The sequence below is a fragment of the Rhinoderma darwinii genome, chromosome 4 (genome assembly GCF_050947455.1).
Source record: "Rhinoderma darwinii isolate aRhiDar2 chromosome 4, aRhiDar2.hap1, whole genome shotgun sequence".
NCBI lineage: Eukaryota > Metazoa > Chordata > Amphibia > Anura > Rhinodermatidae > Rhinoderma > Rhinoderma darwinii.
In genome coordinates this window covers 319394685-319412446 of record NC_134690.1, presented here as the reverse complement: position 1 = coordinate 319412446, position 17762 = coordinate 319394685, and the positions used below count along the sequence as shown (strand labels likewise).

General features: G+C 38.6%; 1 protein-coding gene across 2 annotated transcripts in view; it reads right to left on the bottom strand.

The window, feature by feature from the left end:
* MTR (5-methyltetrahydrofolate-homocysteine methyltransferase) overlaps positions 1-17762 on the bottom strand; it is a 134561-nt gene that overhangs the window by 65678 nt on the left and 51121 nt on the right. For both annotated transcript variants that reach the window (XM_075862762.1, XM_075862763.1), the window contains exons 14-15: positions 5633-5773; positions 5331-5516 (exon numbers count right to left, since the gene is read on the bottom strand). In XM_075862762.1, coding sequence (XP_075718877.1) covers positions 5331-5516; positions 5633-5773 — 327 coding nt within the window. The remainder of the gene's footprint in view (positions 1-5330; positions 5517-5632; positions 5774-17762) is intronic.

Sequence of the window (17762 nt, the reverse complement as noted above, 5' to 3'; positions counted from 1 at the left end):
GTGCGTGTGCGTGTTTGGGTATGTGTGTGTGTGTGTGTGCGCGCGTGTGCGTGTTTGGGTGTGTGTGTGTATGTTTGGGTATGTGTGTGTGTGTGTGCGCGTGTTTGGGTGTGTGTGTGTTTGGGTGTGTGTGTTTGGGTGTGTGTGTATGTGTGTGCGCGTGTGTGTGGGTATGGGTGTGTGTGGGTATGGGTGTGTGTGTGTGTGTGTGTGGGTATGGGTGTGTGTGTGTGTGTGTGTTTGGGTATGTGTGTGTGTGTGTGGGTATGGATGTGTGTGGGTGTGTTTGGGTATGGGTGTCTGTGTGTGTGTGTGTGTGTGTGTGTGTGTGTGTGTGTGTGTGTGTGTGTGTGTGTGTATGTTTGGGTGTGTGTGTGTGTGTATGTTTGGGTATGTGTGTTTGCTTGGGTATGTGTGTTTGCTTGGGTATGTGTGCGCGCGCGTGTGTGTGTGTGTGTGCACGCGCGCGTGTGTGTGTGCACGCGCGCGCGTGTGCGGGTTTGGGTGTGTGTGTGTGGGTATGTTTGAGTGTGTGTGTGTGTGCGTGTTTGGGTATGTGTGTGTGTGCGTGTTTCGGTGTGTGTGTGTGTATGTTTGGGTGTGTGTGCGTGTTTGGGTGTGTGTGTGTGTTTGGGTATGTGTGTTTGTTTGGGTATGTGTGTATGTTTGGGTATGTGCGTGTGTGGGTATGTTTGGGTGTGTTGTATGTTTGGGTGTGTGTGTAAGTTTGGGTATGTGTGTGTGTGTGCGCATTTGGGTATGTGTGTGCGTGCGTGTGGGTATGTGTGTGGGTATGTGTGTGCATTTGGGTATGTGTGTGCGTGCGTGTGGGTATGTGTGTGGGTATGTGTGTGGGTATGCGTGTGGGTATGCGTGTGGGTATGCGTGTGGGTATGCGTGTGCGTGTTTGGGTATGCGTGTGCGTGTGCGTATGTGTGTGGGTATGGGTGTGCGTGTATGCGTATGCGTGTATGTGTGTGCGTGTTTGGGTATGTGTGTGCGTGTATGTGTATGCGTGTGCGTGTATGTGTATGCGTGTGCGTGTATGTGTGTGCGTGTTTGGGTATGTGTGTATGTGTGTGTTTGGGTGTGCGCGTGCGTGTTTGTTTGGGTATGTGTATGTTTGGGTCTGTGTGTGTGTGTGTGTGTGTGTGGGTGTGTATGTTTGGGTATGTGTGTGTGTGCGTGTGTGCTTGTTTGGGTATGTGTGTATGTGTGTGCGCGTGTGTGTATGTTTGGGTATGTGTGTTTGTTTGGGTATGTGCGTGTGTGGGTATGTTTGGGTGTGTGTGTGTGTGTGTGTGTGTATGTGTGTGTGCGTTTGGGTATGTGTGTATGTGTGGGTGTGCGTGTGGGTGTGCGTGTGGGTGTGCGTGTGGGTGTGCGTGTGGGTGTGCGTGTGCGTGTGGGTGTGGGTGTGCGTGTGGGTGTGGGTGTGCGTGTGGGTGTGCGTGTTTGGGTATGGGTGTGCGTGTGCGGGTATGTGCGTGTGTGTGTTTGGGTATGTGTGTGTGTGTTTGGGTATGTGTGTGTGTGTGTTTGGGTATGTGTGTGTGTGTGTTTGGGTATGTGTGTGTGTGTGTTTGGGTATGTGTGTGTGTGTTTGGGTATGTGTGTGTGTGTTTGGGTATGTGTGTGTGTGTTTGGGTATGTGTGTGTGTGTTTGGGTATGTGTGTGTGTTTGGGTATGTGTGTGTGCGTTTGGGTATGTGTGTGTGCGTTTGGGCGTGTGTGTGTGCGTTTGGGCGTGCGTGCGTGCGTTTGGGCGTGCGTGCGTGCGTTTGGGCGTGCGTGCGTGCGTTTGGGCGTGCGTGCGTGCGTTTGGGCGTGCGTGCGTGCGTTTGGGCGTGCGTGCGTGCGTTTGGGCGTGCGTGCGTGCGTTTGGGCGTGCGTGCGTGTGTATGTTTGCGTGTGTCGTGTGTGTGTGTGTGTGTGTGTGTGTGTGTGTGTGTGTGTGTGTGTGTGTATGGTTGTTTGTTCTTTTTTTGATGTACCGATTGGACTACATCTTCGATTCGTTGGACTGCGTAGATCTACGTTTTTTCTCATTTTAATAAAATTGTTAACCAGGGTTTTGTTGGGGATTTCTTATTTCAATAAAAAGGAATCATCTTTGGTTTTTTTTCAAACTTTTAGTGCCTAGATAATGGAAGTTGGCTGATTGACAGCATCCATTATTAAGGCGGTACTTGGTGTTAGCCGGTGCAGAGGCTAGCACTAACCACCCATTATTACCCCGGTATCCAACCGCCACCAGGGGTGCCGGGAGGAGCTTGGTACGATCCAGTACCCGATCATCTGTTGTGATGGTCTGGCACTGGGGCGGCCGCAGGCTGGTATTATGAGCCTGGGAAGGGCGAAAAATAGTGGACCTTCCCATCCTTGTAATGGTAGGCTGCTGCTGTGTTGTATCGGGCTGGTTAGAAGGAAGATGGCATGTGACGGGATCGTTCAGAGCTCCGTAGGAACGTCTTAGGTGAGTTTATTTTTTTAATATATTTTTTTGTTGTTCGCCGGGTGCTGATGCCGCACCGGTGCGGCGGCTACCAAAAGTACATGTAGTGACGGGGAGGGGGTTGGTTGCCGAAACGGGGTGAATGTAGTGTAGTGTAGTTGACATTCACGGTAAGTTCGTCTGAACCGGGCTTACCATGCCCGCTTGAGACAAACATTCTCCCGATGTTGCTAGAACTACAGTATCTAGCAACGTTGGGAGCGCGCACACTGCAGAGCAAAGCGGCTTGATTGACATCGAGCCGCTCACGCCCTTTTTTAGAAAAGATAACCAGCACTTGCTGAGTTATCAAGTGTAAAAAAAAGGTACTTAGGGAACGAATTTTTAAAACATTTTAACAGCAAATGTTTTAAAATTCATTTCCTGCTTAGAATGTCTAAAAAAAAATTTTTTGTCAACTTGGGAATAACCCTTTAATACATATATACAGCACCAGAAGAAAGCTCATAATATAAATAGAGCACAATAACCAAGATCATTACATAAATACAGTACCAGAACAAAGGTCAGTACATATATTCAGAACTGATGCAAAGCTCAGGACATATATACACATCACCAGAACCAAGCTCAGGACATATATACAGCCCCATAACAAAGCTCATAATATAAATAGAGCACCAGAACCAACATCAGTACATATATACAGCACCAGAACCAAGCTCAGTTCATATATACAGAACCAAGCTCAAAACACAAATACAGCACCAGAACAAAGCTCAGTACATATATACAGCACCAGAACGAAGCTCATAATATAAATAGAGCACCAAAACCAACATTAGTACATACATACAGTACCAGAACAAAGCTAAGTACATATATACAGCACCAGAACAAAGCTCAGTACATATATACAGCACCAGAACAAAGCTCAGTTCATATATACAGAACTAGACCAAAGCTCAATACACAAATACAGCACCAGAACCAAGCTCAATACACAAATGCAGCACCAGAACAAAGCTCAGTACCTTTTTTGAAAAGATAACCAGCACTTGCTGAGTTATCAAGTGTAAAAAAAAAAGGTACTAAGGGAATGATTTTTTTAAAAATGTATACACCAAAAGTTTTAAAATGAATTTCCTGCTTAGAATGTCTAAAAAAAATTTTTTTTGTCAACTTGGGAATATATATAATCCACGTTAGAGGTATTAGCTCCAACACCATACCTGTGCGAGTCGCTTTAAATGCGGGCATTTTGAAATTGACGCCTTCCAAGATGGCCACGGACCGGAAGTAGCCCGGTATCATTTCCGGTCATGGCTAATCCATTGAGCTGACGAGGATATTACCGGCGCTACCAACCTTATGGAGCTGCCGGTAATCGAATAGTCACGCAACTTCAGCCGAAGACTGGCTTGGGAATCCCGAAGCCCCCACACTACCGCAACCCTGCCTAGGTTTCGTAAAGTAGGTGTTTTGGTTGGGAGCTAAGGGACTTCTCTTTAGAGAGGTAATTAGCCTAGGCACATAGGAGGAATAGAAGTGAGAGTGCACGGATTCCCCGAGTTTATCCAGGAGCGACGTCTCTCTGCTCCTGACCCTGTAGGTACAGGAAGAACACTAGCAAGTGGGTGGTCGGAGGGGCCTTTTAACCTGCCTTCCTGTACCTATAGAGGTCAATAGGGCAACCTCCTGTGGTGCTGTCATGAGGGATGTGCTGGCAACATTAATATTTTCCAGAAAGTTCACAAATTTCTTACATGTGTGTAGCATAATTGTACTTATACCAATTATTGACAGGTAAGCAGAACAGGTTGTCACAACTTACCTTATGCTTGTTTGTAGTACAATCATATAAAAATAAGTCTAATAGAACACTAAAGCTGTGAACATGTAATGATTCTCATCCCCTCATTATGCTGGCTATATAAAGATAGCGGTGTCAAGTTAAGGCCCTTTTACACGCGCCGATCAACGAGACATCGTTAATCGGTGCACATTTGCTCTGGTCACACCGAGCTATGGATGGGGATGACCGGTCGCTACTCCGATTGCTCGCCCCCATACATTATCATCATGTCGGCAGTGTGTCTCCCTGTTTACACAGGGAGATGTGCTACCGACAACGAGAATATTTAACTTTTTTAAAACGATACGACCACCAGATGAACGCTCGTCTGTCCGATAATCGTACAGTGTAAAACCCCCTTAAGTGATGCACCTATCTCACCCCGACTCCCTATAAACATGTACACTTAGAACAGCTGTGCATGATTGTTCATTTCATTGTTCATGCCACTACTAAACAACGCCTCTTCTGGTTGGACAAAGGATCAGGCATGCTGGATTTCAGAATTCTGGTTTCTCCAGAATAGTTGTGCTGCCTTCATAAACATTAGATTATAAGCAGAATCTGCCTACATTTATCCAATGTCTATGGATACACAATAGTTGATGAAAGTGGACGATTTTGACCATGACAAACAATCGACATTTAGAGAATTGCGTGAACGATCGTTAAAACCAACCGATGGTTGACCATTAACTTCTAAAAAAAACTTCTCAGTTGAATTGAAAATTTTCATTCAAGTATCGAGATGAATGTGTATGCGTCACTTGTGCGACCACAAACGATTGTTCTGCAAATGACCACCCACAAAAGGAGTTGAGTAGGAGGATTTGTTTGTCTAGTGTTTGTTACTTCCAGCCATGCAACAGCGGGTAATTTTCTTGTTCCGCCTGACATGCACGACTATAATGACCATCATCATCTGAAATGTGTTTGGGGACATCGGCTTAATGAATTATTGGAGAAATAAATTTTTGTTGATCCACCTTAAAAGAACACCATCACAGTTAGAAAACGTACCTGCCCCACTTCATCAAAAGCCATAATAACTACCGCCGCTCCAAACTGTTTTATCTTTTTAGCTTTTGCCAGAAAGTCGTCTTCTCCCTCTTTCAGACTGATGCTGTTGACTATACATTTTCCTTGGCAGCATTTTAGCCCAGCCTCAATCACATCAAAGTTGGACGAATCAATACACAGTGGTACCTGTAGCGTTAATACATTTAAGAAAAAATTTGAATGACATCTGACATTGCACGATGACGTTGAACACATTGCCCTTACACTTTAGTACAGAAAGCATAGCACAATAAAAGGTTTACCTTAGAAATATCGGGTTCAGATGCAATATAATTACAAAACCGTGCCATGGCTCTGGGGCCGTCCAGCATTCCATCATCCATATTGATATCAAGGATTTGCGCACCCATCTCTACTTGCTCTTTTGCAACAGTCAGTGCATCCTGTTAAGATGACATACCAGGTTTCATTATGATATAAAGCTGACATTTATAATCACACAAATAAAACTATATGTACAAAAGTATTGGGATACACCTCTTAATCATTGAATTCAGGTATTTCATTCAGTCCCATTGCCTTAGGTGTATAAAATCAAGCTCCTCGCCTTGGAGTCTGCCATTACAAACATTTGTGAAAGAATGGGTCATTCTAAAGAGATCACTGAATTAGAGCATGGTACTGTAATAGGATGCTGCTGTCTCAATAAGTCAGTTTGTGAAATTTCTGCTCTCCTAGATTTTCCACGATCAACTGTGAGTGGTATTATTGCAAAGTAGAAGCGTTTAGGAACCACAGCAACTCAGGCCTAAGTGCAGACCACGAAAAGTTACAGAGCAGGGTCGCTGAGTGCTGTTGAGCATAGTGCATAAAAGTCGCCAAAGATATGCTGACTCAATAATAATTTTTTCAGTTGGCACAATGTAGTCAGACAGGTAAGTTTGGCTGAGGAGGGATAATACTCTGGGGTTGTTTTACAGGGGTTGGCCTAGACCCCTAAAGTAAAGGGAAATCTTAATCCTTCAGCATACAAAGACATATTGGACAATTGTATGCGTCAAACTTTGTGGGAACAGTCTGGGGGAAGGCCCTTTTCTGTTCCAGCAGGACTGTGCCCCAGTGCACAAAGTAAGGCTTATGAAGGCATGGTTGGGCGAGTTTGGTGTGGAAGTACTTGACTGGCCCGCACAGAGCCCTGACCTCATACCCATCAACCTTTGAGATGAACTAGAATGAAGATTGATGTTGGTTGAGAGGGCCTGGCTTGCAGTGTCTGACTTCACCAATGCTCTTCTGGATAAATGTGCAAAAATACACACACAGCAATCTTGTAGAAAGACTTCCCATAAGAGATAAGAGTGAAAGCTATTTTAGATGCAAAGAGTGGACTAACTCCACATTAATGCCTATGGATTTAGAAGGGGACTTCATAAAGGCTCCTGTAGGTGTAGATCTCACAATATTTTTGTAAATATAGTGCATATGGTTGTTTTTTAAGCTGCCAATTTTCAGTTCTCTGCTGCTACTGTATTGTTTTTCTCGAATGGGTACTCATGACTAAGGCGGGATTCACACGACCGGGTCCCGCCCGAGCCCGAGTGCCGGCCGGTAAAATCGGCCATTTTGCCCGGCCGGTTTGCATAAAGTTTTGCATCCGTGCCGGGCCGGGCCGATCTGGACAGTGACATCAGCGGCAACTCCTGAAGGGGGATTCCGCTTCAGGAGTTTCCCCTGATGTCACTGCCCAGATATGGACAGACATCAAGCGCTCAAGGAGCTAAAGTGGGGCTAGCACATAGCAGAGCGGGGAGATAACTCCCTGCTCTGCTATAGTGGCGTCGCAACAGTAGTAGCAGCCGCAGCTGCTAGCGGCGCCATGGAAGGTGTCGCCGGGCCAGGGCGCTTTTAAAACAAGCAGGGGAGGGGAGCCAGCGCAGCGCTCCCTTCCACCTGCTGTACACCCCGGCCCTGCCACACAGTGTACAGCGCACAGCCATTCGGCAGAATGGCATCAACTCCTCCTCCTCACATGCACTCTGCGCTGTGAGGAGGAGGAGATAAAGCGCAAGCGCCGGAAAACCCGGCCATCACTCGGGACCACAGACTTCTATGGGAGCCGGGCGGCCGGGTGCCCGGCCGAAGATAGAGCATGTCCTATTTTTTGACGCCCGGTTTTCCAGGCCGTCAAAAAATCGGTCGTGTGAATAGCCCCATTAGGGGTCTATTATTCCTAATGCAGCCGGGTGCCGGCCGGGAAACCCTGTCGTGGGAATGAGGCCTAAATGGGCTGTTCAGTATGGACAATCTCTTTTTGTCTGAAAACTCCAATGATGACTAGCAGATTGCAGGGGAGAGGTTCACCAGGAGAAGTGAAAATACACAACAATCCAATTGTCCATGTAACGCATGAAGATTCCAGGTCAACTAGAGTGAGAGTTGATCTTTGCACTGGTTTTCTGTTCAAGCTAAAAGAGAAGGCAAAGGGGGTCCAAAACAGAGGTACTTCCCTTTATAACCTCCATATGTACTAACAGGCTGTCATAACCAGACAACCCTATTTAATGCAAGATAGTTGAAATCCTTTTTACTTTTTTCCATGGGTTGAGTCTGTTCAGTAGAAGGAGATAGAAAAAACACAAAGCGCACAATAGTGCATGACACTGTGGTAAGCAGCGTGTGAACAAAGACTGAAAATGGCTCACCTGGTGCAGTTATGCTGGGAGCATAACATCCAGTATAACAAATTCCAAAAAACAATAGCCTCCACGATGTGGGCAGCTTCACAATGCAGGTGTCAGGATCAGATTTGCAGCATAGGACCCGATTTGAGAACTTAGACTATGAAGTCTCAATAAGGAAATGAAGGAATAAAAGCAAAAAAACGGGTGTCTTCCATGCGCTACTGATCGAGGTAGTCATCCATATCATCCAATATGTGAAAAGTCGGAGATTAGTCCGTGGAAAAAGGATTTATTGAATATAACACGACTGTTTGACAATGAACAGTTTCAAAACCGGACCGGTTTCTTCCTCAGGTAACAATACAGATACGTAACAGGGTGGAGTGTCGGTTAAATAACCGATTAAAAGGTCAAGTGAGGACAAGAACTACCGGGTCGGGTACATAGATTAAACAGAGTTGCATATCGAATAATACATATGATTACAAAACAATTTAAAATAAGTAAAACGATTAAAAGTGTGAGTTTGTGTAATGGTTAAAAACATAGTTACTTTTCATATTTTATAAAAGGGAAATATCTGATCATTATATAAAAACACTAAACAAAATAAAATCTATATGCACATATATATATAAATGTCATATACACATGTATTTTATCGGACAAATACCACTGTATAAAAACTTTGATAATCAAAAGGTCTTAGTTTAAAAAGGAAATTTGTTTAAGTGGGGGGATAAATTTAAAAAGAATTTATTTCATAGTATTCTTAACCCTTAAAGTGATTACCGTAAAGGATATTTTAGCATATGAATGGAGTATCATTCTCTTTATAGTTGTTTCTAAAGTCCTTTTTTATATATATGTTTATTTCTATTTTTATATTTAACCATAAAGATTCATAAGTTTTAAGCCATAATATTTTTTCTGCGGATTCTGTATGTATACAAAATTCATGTTTCCTTATTGCTCTATAGTTATATCATTTCCATTGCCTACCTCCTAAAAACACACCATCGAATGAAAATGAAATAGGGGATAAGACAGACATAAAAAAAGTAAAGGAGAAACAACAAACGAACTCCTTTACCCTTAATTTTATAACTAAATATAATGCAGCACACAGAAATATAAAAAATATCATGAATAAACATTGGCACATTTTACATATTGACCCGTTTTTAAAAAATAACCTGCCAATAAAACCAAAAATAACTTTTAAAAGAGCAAAAACTATGAAGAATTTTCTGGCACCGAGCCGTATTGATTTTGATGGAAAACAAAAGAAGTTGCAACAAAGTACTCTGATTCCGTGTCTACATACAAAGGGGAGTTTTCAATGTAAGAAAAAAAGATGTTTATGCTGTTCTAGTATACATATTTCAGATACCTTTATATCAAATCAAACAAAAAAGATATATCAAATTGAAATACAGCTAAATTGCCTATCAAGCTATGTTATCTATCTCATTGATTGTATTTGCGGTCTTCAATATGTGGGAAGAACCACTCAACCCTTACATTGCCGACTAAATAAACACCGTTCTAATTGTAAGCAAAAATTTCTCCTGCACAGTATCTCTAAACACTGTACTCTATCTCATAATAGTGATTTCAAGTGTTTCAATATTACACCTATTGAACATATAAATGTAAACCGAGTGGACAGATATGATGCACTTTGCAAAAGGGAAATCTATTGGATTTATAAACTGAAGACCTTAAAACCTGAAGGTCTAAATGAAATTAGTGAGATTATAATTTAACAAAACGAATTTATTTCTGATCAGTTCAATGACACAAAGAACACTAAGATTTTCGTTATAGGTGACTATATATATCACTATATAGGAATCGGCAAAGACCATACCTATATAAAAAAAAGAAAAAAATGTATAGACACAGAATTTTTCTAAATAATAAAAACTATGACTGTTTTTTAAAAAAAGAACATTAATGTCCAGTAAAAAATAAAAAATATTAAATAAAAAATCAGTACTTTTCTATGGAAATGATATAACTATAGAGCAATAAGGAAACATGAATTTTGTATACATACAGAATCCGCAGAAAAAATATTATGGCTTAAAACTTATGAATCTTTATGGTTAAATATAAAAATAGAAATAAACATATATATAAAAAAGGACTTTAGAAACAACTATAAAGAGAATGATACCCCATTCATATGCTAAAATATCCTTTACGGTAATCACTTTAAGGGTTAAGAATACTATGAAATAAATTCTTTTTAAATTTATCCCCCCACTTAAACAAATTTCCTTTTTAAACTAAGACCTTTTGATTATCAAAGTTTTTATACAGTGGTATTTGTCCGATAAAATACATGTGTATATGACATTTATATATATATGTGCATATAGATTTTATTTTGTTTAGTGTTTTTATATAATGATCAGATATTTCCCTTTTATAAAATATGAAAAGTAACTATGTTTTTAACCATTACACAAACTCACACTTTTAATCGTTTTACTTATTTTAAATTGTTTTGTAATCATATGTATTATTCGATATGCAACTCTGTTTAATCTATGTACCCGACCCGGTAGTTCTTGTCCTCACTTGACCTTTTAATCGGTTATTTAACCGACACTCCACCCTGTTACGTATCTGTATTGTTACCTGAGGAAGAAACCGGTCCGGTTTTGAAACTGTTCATTGTCAAACAGTCGTGTTATATTCAATAAATCCTTTTTCCACGGACTAATCTCTGACTTTTCACATATTGGATGATATGGATGACTACCTCGATCAGTAGCGCATGGAAGACACCCGTTTTTTTGCTTTTATTCCTTCATTTCCTTATTGAGACTTCATAGTCTAAGTTCTCAAATCGGGTCCTATGCTGCAAATCTGATCCTGACACCTGCATTGTGAAGCTGCCCACATCGTGGAGGCTATTGTTTTTTGGAATTTGTTATACTGGATGTTATGCTCCCAGCATAACTGCACCAGGTGAGCCATTTTCAGTCTTTGTTCACACGCTGCTTACCACAGTGTCATGCACTATTGTGCGCTTTGTGTTTTTTCTATCTCCTTCTAGTTTATATATGGGATCTTTTTAGAAAACCCATAGATTGAACCCCAGTGTTCTTCACAAAGCTGCAAAGAATAGTTCCTTCTGGAGTACCTTAAAGACTAGAAGAAGAAATACGTTCTTCAATCAAATCTTCATTTTTTGGATCACCCGTAAAAATGGAACATTTTAAAAACCGCAAAGAGTCCAGAGAGAGACTGATAAAATTACTGACTGCAAGTAACCTCCCTACTGATCCTCAAATGGCTTTTGAGACCGTAGATTTTAACGCTGAGGAATCACAAAAAATGAACACTCTTTTCAATGAATTAGAAAATACATCCAGACTTGAAATGCAACATCATATTGATGTAATGTTTTTATCTATGTATTTAAAAGAAAAAATCACGCCCAGGGGCCTTAGAATGCCTTTTTCTTCCACATTTAAAGATGATATTATTTTTACAACAAATTGGGAAGAATTTATGGAAGAATGCACAAAAGGAATGATTAATAGATTGTTATCTAAAAGGAAAATGTTATGTGTAAAACTCATTAGCAATATTGAGACTATTATAGAACAACTTAAAATCTACTCCAAACATGTAGATTTTCAACATATCAACCAAAACATTAATAATAGAATATTTAAAGCTGAACAGGAATTAATTGAGAAAAAAGCGAATAAACTCATTAGAGACAGAATAGATTATCAAACTAACCAAATTAGATCTTGGACTAAACAATCTTTTCAACATACCCGTCCCGAACGAATACATACAACCAATAATCTTCTGCAACCAACTATTATTTCTTTTCAATCAGACAATAAAAAAATAGAATTAGAAAAAAGATTTGAGATCAGTCAATCCCGTAGAATGTTTTTGAATAGTAAATACAATAAAGTAAATCATAGGAATACACCGAATTACAAACCTCCACTTGGAGAAAAAAACAAGAAAAATTTCAATCTAACTAACCTTACCCTTTCTGACCCATTGGAAGTTCAGAATTCACCGACTAGAAATTTATCAATTGATATGTCTATATTAACAGTCCATAATTCACCTGACAACTCTCCTACTAGAACTAAATTAGACTCCTCCTTTTCCCACTCACCGATTACACTATCACCCCTTCCTGAGTTGGCACTATTAGGCTCTGTCGATTGCCCTCTCCCTATGAGAACAAATACCATCGACAACACGAGAGCTGGGTCAAACATGTCAGTTCCATTTTTAGCCTCTGCATTTTTAACCCAAATAGATGAACCCATACCCTCCAGTTCTCACACCTCCCCTCTTTTTTTAGATACAATTCCTCCACTCAAGTTACCAAAAACAACAATTACCCAATTCTTTCACCCCAAAAAAAGAAAATGCGATATAGAGGAACCAGAGGAGGCAAAAAGAAAAAAAGAATAAGCCTCCCCCCCCCCCATACAACAAACCTCTATTTTTAATCTTTCAAACCATATTTTAAACAATTCGGAAATATCACTTTTAAATAAAGGGTTAGCCTTCTGCCCCACTGCCAGTACCAATGGTTTCGAACTATTTTTAGATTTACACAGGTTTACGAGGAAATTAACATTACATAGACATTTTGAGGTCATAGCTACAAAAAACAAGTCTATCAGCCCCGATAATGTGAATAATACAAACATAATTTCAAATCTAGAAACATTGGACTCTATTAGACATACAGATCTAAAACCGGCATCGAAATTTTATCCTGTGGGAAACCAGGGAAATTTTATTAATACCTTTCATCACCTAGTCCTCAAAGATTTAGAGGATCTAGATTCATATAAAATTCGAAGTAAAAACAACTTAACCCATAAAGAAAAAATAGCTCTAAAAAATTTGAAAAATAATGATCAAATAGTCATAAGATCAGCAGACAAGGGCGGGGGGACAGTAATACAAAATATTACAGACTATCACGCAGAAGCTTTGAAAATTTTATCAGACGAGAATTATTACAAGAATTTAGCAGATAACCCATTATCGACAATTATGGAGAACCTCAAAAATATGGTTAATCAAGCCTTTTCTGATAATATTCTAAATAAAAAAGAGAAAAACTATTTGATTCCAGAAAATATTAATATGCCCTTTTTTTACCACTTACCTAAAATCCACAAGAATCCAGTCAACCCCCCAGGGAGACCAATTATATCAGGCATGCAATCGCCTACCTGTCACCTTTCTCATTATCTGGATATAATGTTACAGAAATATGTGATGGAGTTTCCAAGTTTTTTAAAAGATTCAACACAGCTAATAGGAGACCTAAAGAAAATTTCTATGAGAGAAAATCTACTATTTATTACTCTAGATGTGACTGCTCTCTATAGCAATATTGAACATACATTGGGTTTAGAAAAATTGAAAATAAGATTGGAGAGAGATATGGATCTTCCACCGATACAAACTATTTTTCTTTGCAATTGCATGGAATTTATCCTCAAGAATAATATTTTTTTATTTTTTTATTTAATCAGAAACTATATCACCAAGTAAAAGGCACAGCTATGGGGACACGGGTAGCTCCTAGCTATGCAAACATTTTTATGGGAATGTTTGAGGAAGAACATATCTGGCAACACTCATGGGCAACCTCTAATATTTTATTATTCAGAAGATACATAGATGATCTGTTCCTTATTTGGGAAGGTGATGCTACGACAGCGACAAAATTTTGTCAATCTCTAAATAACAACATCTGGGGGATAAATTTCACTTTTAATATTCAATCAATTGAAATAGATTTTCTGGATCTTACGGTTGTAAAAACTACAAACAAAATCATCACCCGTACACATTTTAAAAAAGTGGATAGTAACAGCTACCTAGATTATAAGAGTAGCCATTACCATAAGTGGTTAAAAAACATTCCGTATAGTCAATACAAAAGAATTCGAAAGAACTGTACATTGGATAAAGATTTTAACGAGCAGAGTCGTATTTTGCAAAAAAGATTTAAAGAAAAGAGTTACCCACAGACACTACTTAGGGATGCATATAAAAAAACAGTAACTCTAAGTCAAGAGGATTGCCTACCTCCTAAAAACACACCATCGAATGAAAATGAAATAGGGGATAAGACAGACATAAAAAAAGTAAAGGAGAAACAACAAACGAACTCCTTTACCCTTAATTTTATAACTAAATATAATGCAGCACACAGAAATATAAAAAATATCATGAATAAACATTGGCACATTTTACATATTGACCCGTTTTTAAAAAATAACCTGCCAATAAAACCAAAAATAACTTTTAAAAGAGCAAAAACTATGAAGAATTTTCTGGCACCGAGCCGTATTGATTTTGATGGAAAACAAAAGAAGTTGCAACAAAGTACTCTGATTCCGTGTCTACATACAAAGGGGAGTTTTCAATGTAAGAAAAAAAGATGTTTATGCTGTTCTAGTATACATATTTCAGATACCTTTATATCAAATCAAACAAAAAAGATATATCAAATTGAAATACAGCTAAATTGCCTATCAAGCTATGTTATCTATCTCATTGATTGTATTTGCGGTCTTCAATATGTGGGAAGAACCACTCAACCCTTACATTGCCGACTAAATAAACACCGTTCTAATTGTAAGCAAAAATTTCTCCTGCACAGTATCTCTAAACACTGTACTCTATCTCATAATAGTGATTTCAAGTGTTTCAATATTACACCTATTGAACATATAAATGTAAACCGAGTGGACAGATATGATGCACTTTGCAAAAGGGAAATCTATTGGATTTATAAACTGAAGACCTTAAAACCTGAAGGTCTAAATGAAATTAGTGAGATTATAATTTAACAAAACGAATTTATTTCTGATCAGTTCAATGACACAAAGAACACTAAGATTTTCGTTATAGGTGACTATATATATCACTATATAGGAATCGGCAAAGACCATACCTATATAAAAAAAAGAAAAAAATGTATAGACACAGAATTTTTCTAAATAATAAAAACTATGACTGTTTTTTAAAAAAAGAACATTAATGTCCAGTAAAAAATAAAAAATATTAAATAAAAAATCAGTACTTTTCTATGGAAATGATATAACTATAGAGCAATAAGGAAACATGAATTTTGTATACATACAGAATCCGCAGAAAAAATATTATGGCTTAAAACTTATGAATCTTTATGGTTAAATATAAAAATAGAAATAAACATATATATAAAAAAGGACTTTAGAAACAACTATAAAGAGAATGATACCCCATTCATATGCTAAAATATCCTTTACGGTAATCACTTTAAGGGTTAAGAATACTATGAAATAAATTCTTTTTAAATTTATCCCCCCACTTAAACAAATTTCCTTTTTAAACTAAGACCTTTTGATTATCAAAGTTTTTATACAGTGGTATTTGTCCGATAAAATACATGTGTATATGACATTTATATATATATGTGCATATAGATTTTATTTTGTTTAGTGTTTTTATATAATGATCAGATATTTCCCTTTTATAAAATATGAAAAGTAACTATGTTTTTAACCATTACACAAACTCACACTTTTAATCGTTTTACTTATTTTAAATTGTTTTGTAATCATATGTATTATTCGATATGCAACTCTGTTTAATCTATGTACCCGACCCGGTAGTTCTTGTCCTCACTTGACCTTTTAATCGGTTATTTAACCGACACTCCACCCTGTTACGTATCTGTATTGTTACCTGAGGAAGAAACCGGTCCGGTTTTGAAACTGTTCATTGTCAAACAGTCGTGTTATATTCAATAAATCCTTTTTCCACGGACTAATCTCCGACTTTTCACATATTGGATGATATGGATGACTACCTCGATCAGTAGCGCATGGAAGACACCCGTTTTTTTGCTTTTATTCCTTCGAGTCTGTTCAGTAGTCATACTTGGGAATAATTGTTTTTGCAGCAGAAAGTTTTTTTACAAATGAAAATTAGTAAAATGACAACATTTTCTTCTAATCTGTTTTTATTTTCCGATTTAGGTTTCTAAATATTTTTTAACGATTATGGGGCAGACATCTTGCATGAGCAACTTCTCTGCGCTTTATAACAGCCACATGGACATAAAAAACTAGTGTCCAGAAAGGACTCCTTGACTTCTATGGTATAATATTGTGTGTATGCTCTGTGACCGGTGCACTGCAGAGATCATTGTACAGGGAGCTGTGTCCATCACCTATTGTTATCTATATAGAGGTGTTACCATCATTATAATCCTGCCTGTGATGATAATGAGATAACTGCTGAGAAGTGAGCTCTACAGAACAGGAAGTGTCAGTCTATTGCGACGCTCAGTGGCCAAAGTGAAAACTGCAACAGCTCAGATAAATTTTTTAATATAGATAGTGACATTGAAAATTAGAAACATCACCAAAAATTAAAAAAATATAACTTTAACACAAAAACTTGATTTCAACTATAGGTAATTTTCCGAAAAAACATTCCCTTTAACCCTTTCAGGATGAGGGACGTTTTGGGCCTTGATGCCGAGAGCAAAATTTCACCATTCGGAATGATGTTTTCTAAAGGTGATTTTTTAAATTATTATTTATTTCTTAGTTACTCCTGATTATTATTTTTTTAGGACACATAGGGTTTTCTTATGTATTAATTGTAGCTGATATAGATTTAATTTATTTATTTATTTATTTAGAAAAAAAATTATCAGAAAACTAAAAAAAAAAAAACTAAAAACAATAAAATAAAACTGCCACTTCTCTGTCTATGAACCACAAGTCCCAATTAAGCTAATGAACATGTGAACTTATAGAGCTCAGCAAGAAGCCTGGATAGTGAAGTGTGACAACGAAACAAAGACTAAACATGTAATACTCCAAGAGGAGAGATAGTCGCGGCACTCACCAATTTAGGAATTAATATTCTTTATTCTATGCAGGGTCACAAGATGTGGAAAAGAAAGGCAAAGCTTACATGTGACGTATGACGATGCTATAATTCCGAGTACAGAGACACTATTTTAGTTTTGCATGAAGGCGCAAAAGCAGATAATGCCCGGGTAGAACAGGAAAAATTTGGTGGCTGGGGGTTATTACTATATACACAAATGTGACGTTTGAATACCTAAGAACCAGTTGCCTATGCAAAATCTGTTTATGTCATGCAGGAGATCGAATTGTGCATGTGGGTTTGTAGAGGTATGTACTTTTTTGGGGAGGGAGGCTTTAATTTTTGGGGGATATTTCATTTTTTTTAAACGTTATTATATTTATTAACAGTTAATTTATTTACATTTATTCAGGTCCAGATGACTGCATCCAGACCAGAGAACGTTAGATGCTATCAGACTTGGACATTACCATGCTGCTGGAACCCGGCGATCGCAGCGTTCCAGCAGCAAAGGGCTGTCTAGGTCTGACAGCAATTAACAGCCTCTGTTCTAGGTGCCGTTATCAGGATCTGAACCAATCAGGTCCGATAATGTCACCCAGACCAGAGGCCGATTATTACAGCCAGATCTGGACACTCAATACTGTACAAACGCTGCGATCGTTGGGAGAAGGAGGACCATAACTAATCTGCAGACTGACACTTAACTGCCGTATATTTGCAGTGGTCTGAAAGAGTTTAAGAACAACCTTCAATAACGGATATTAGACTAAAAGTCAATGCACTGTTTATATCACCTCTTGCAAAAATTACTGCTACATAATTAGGTACATTAGGA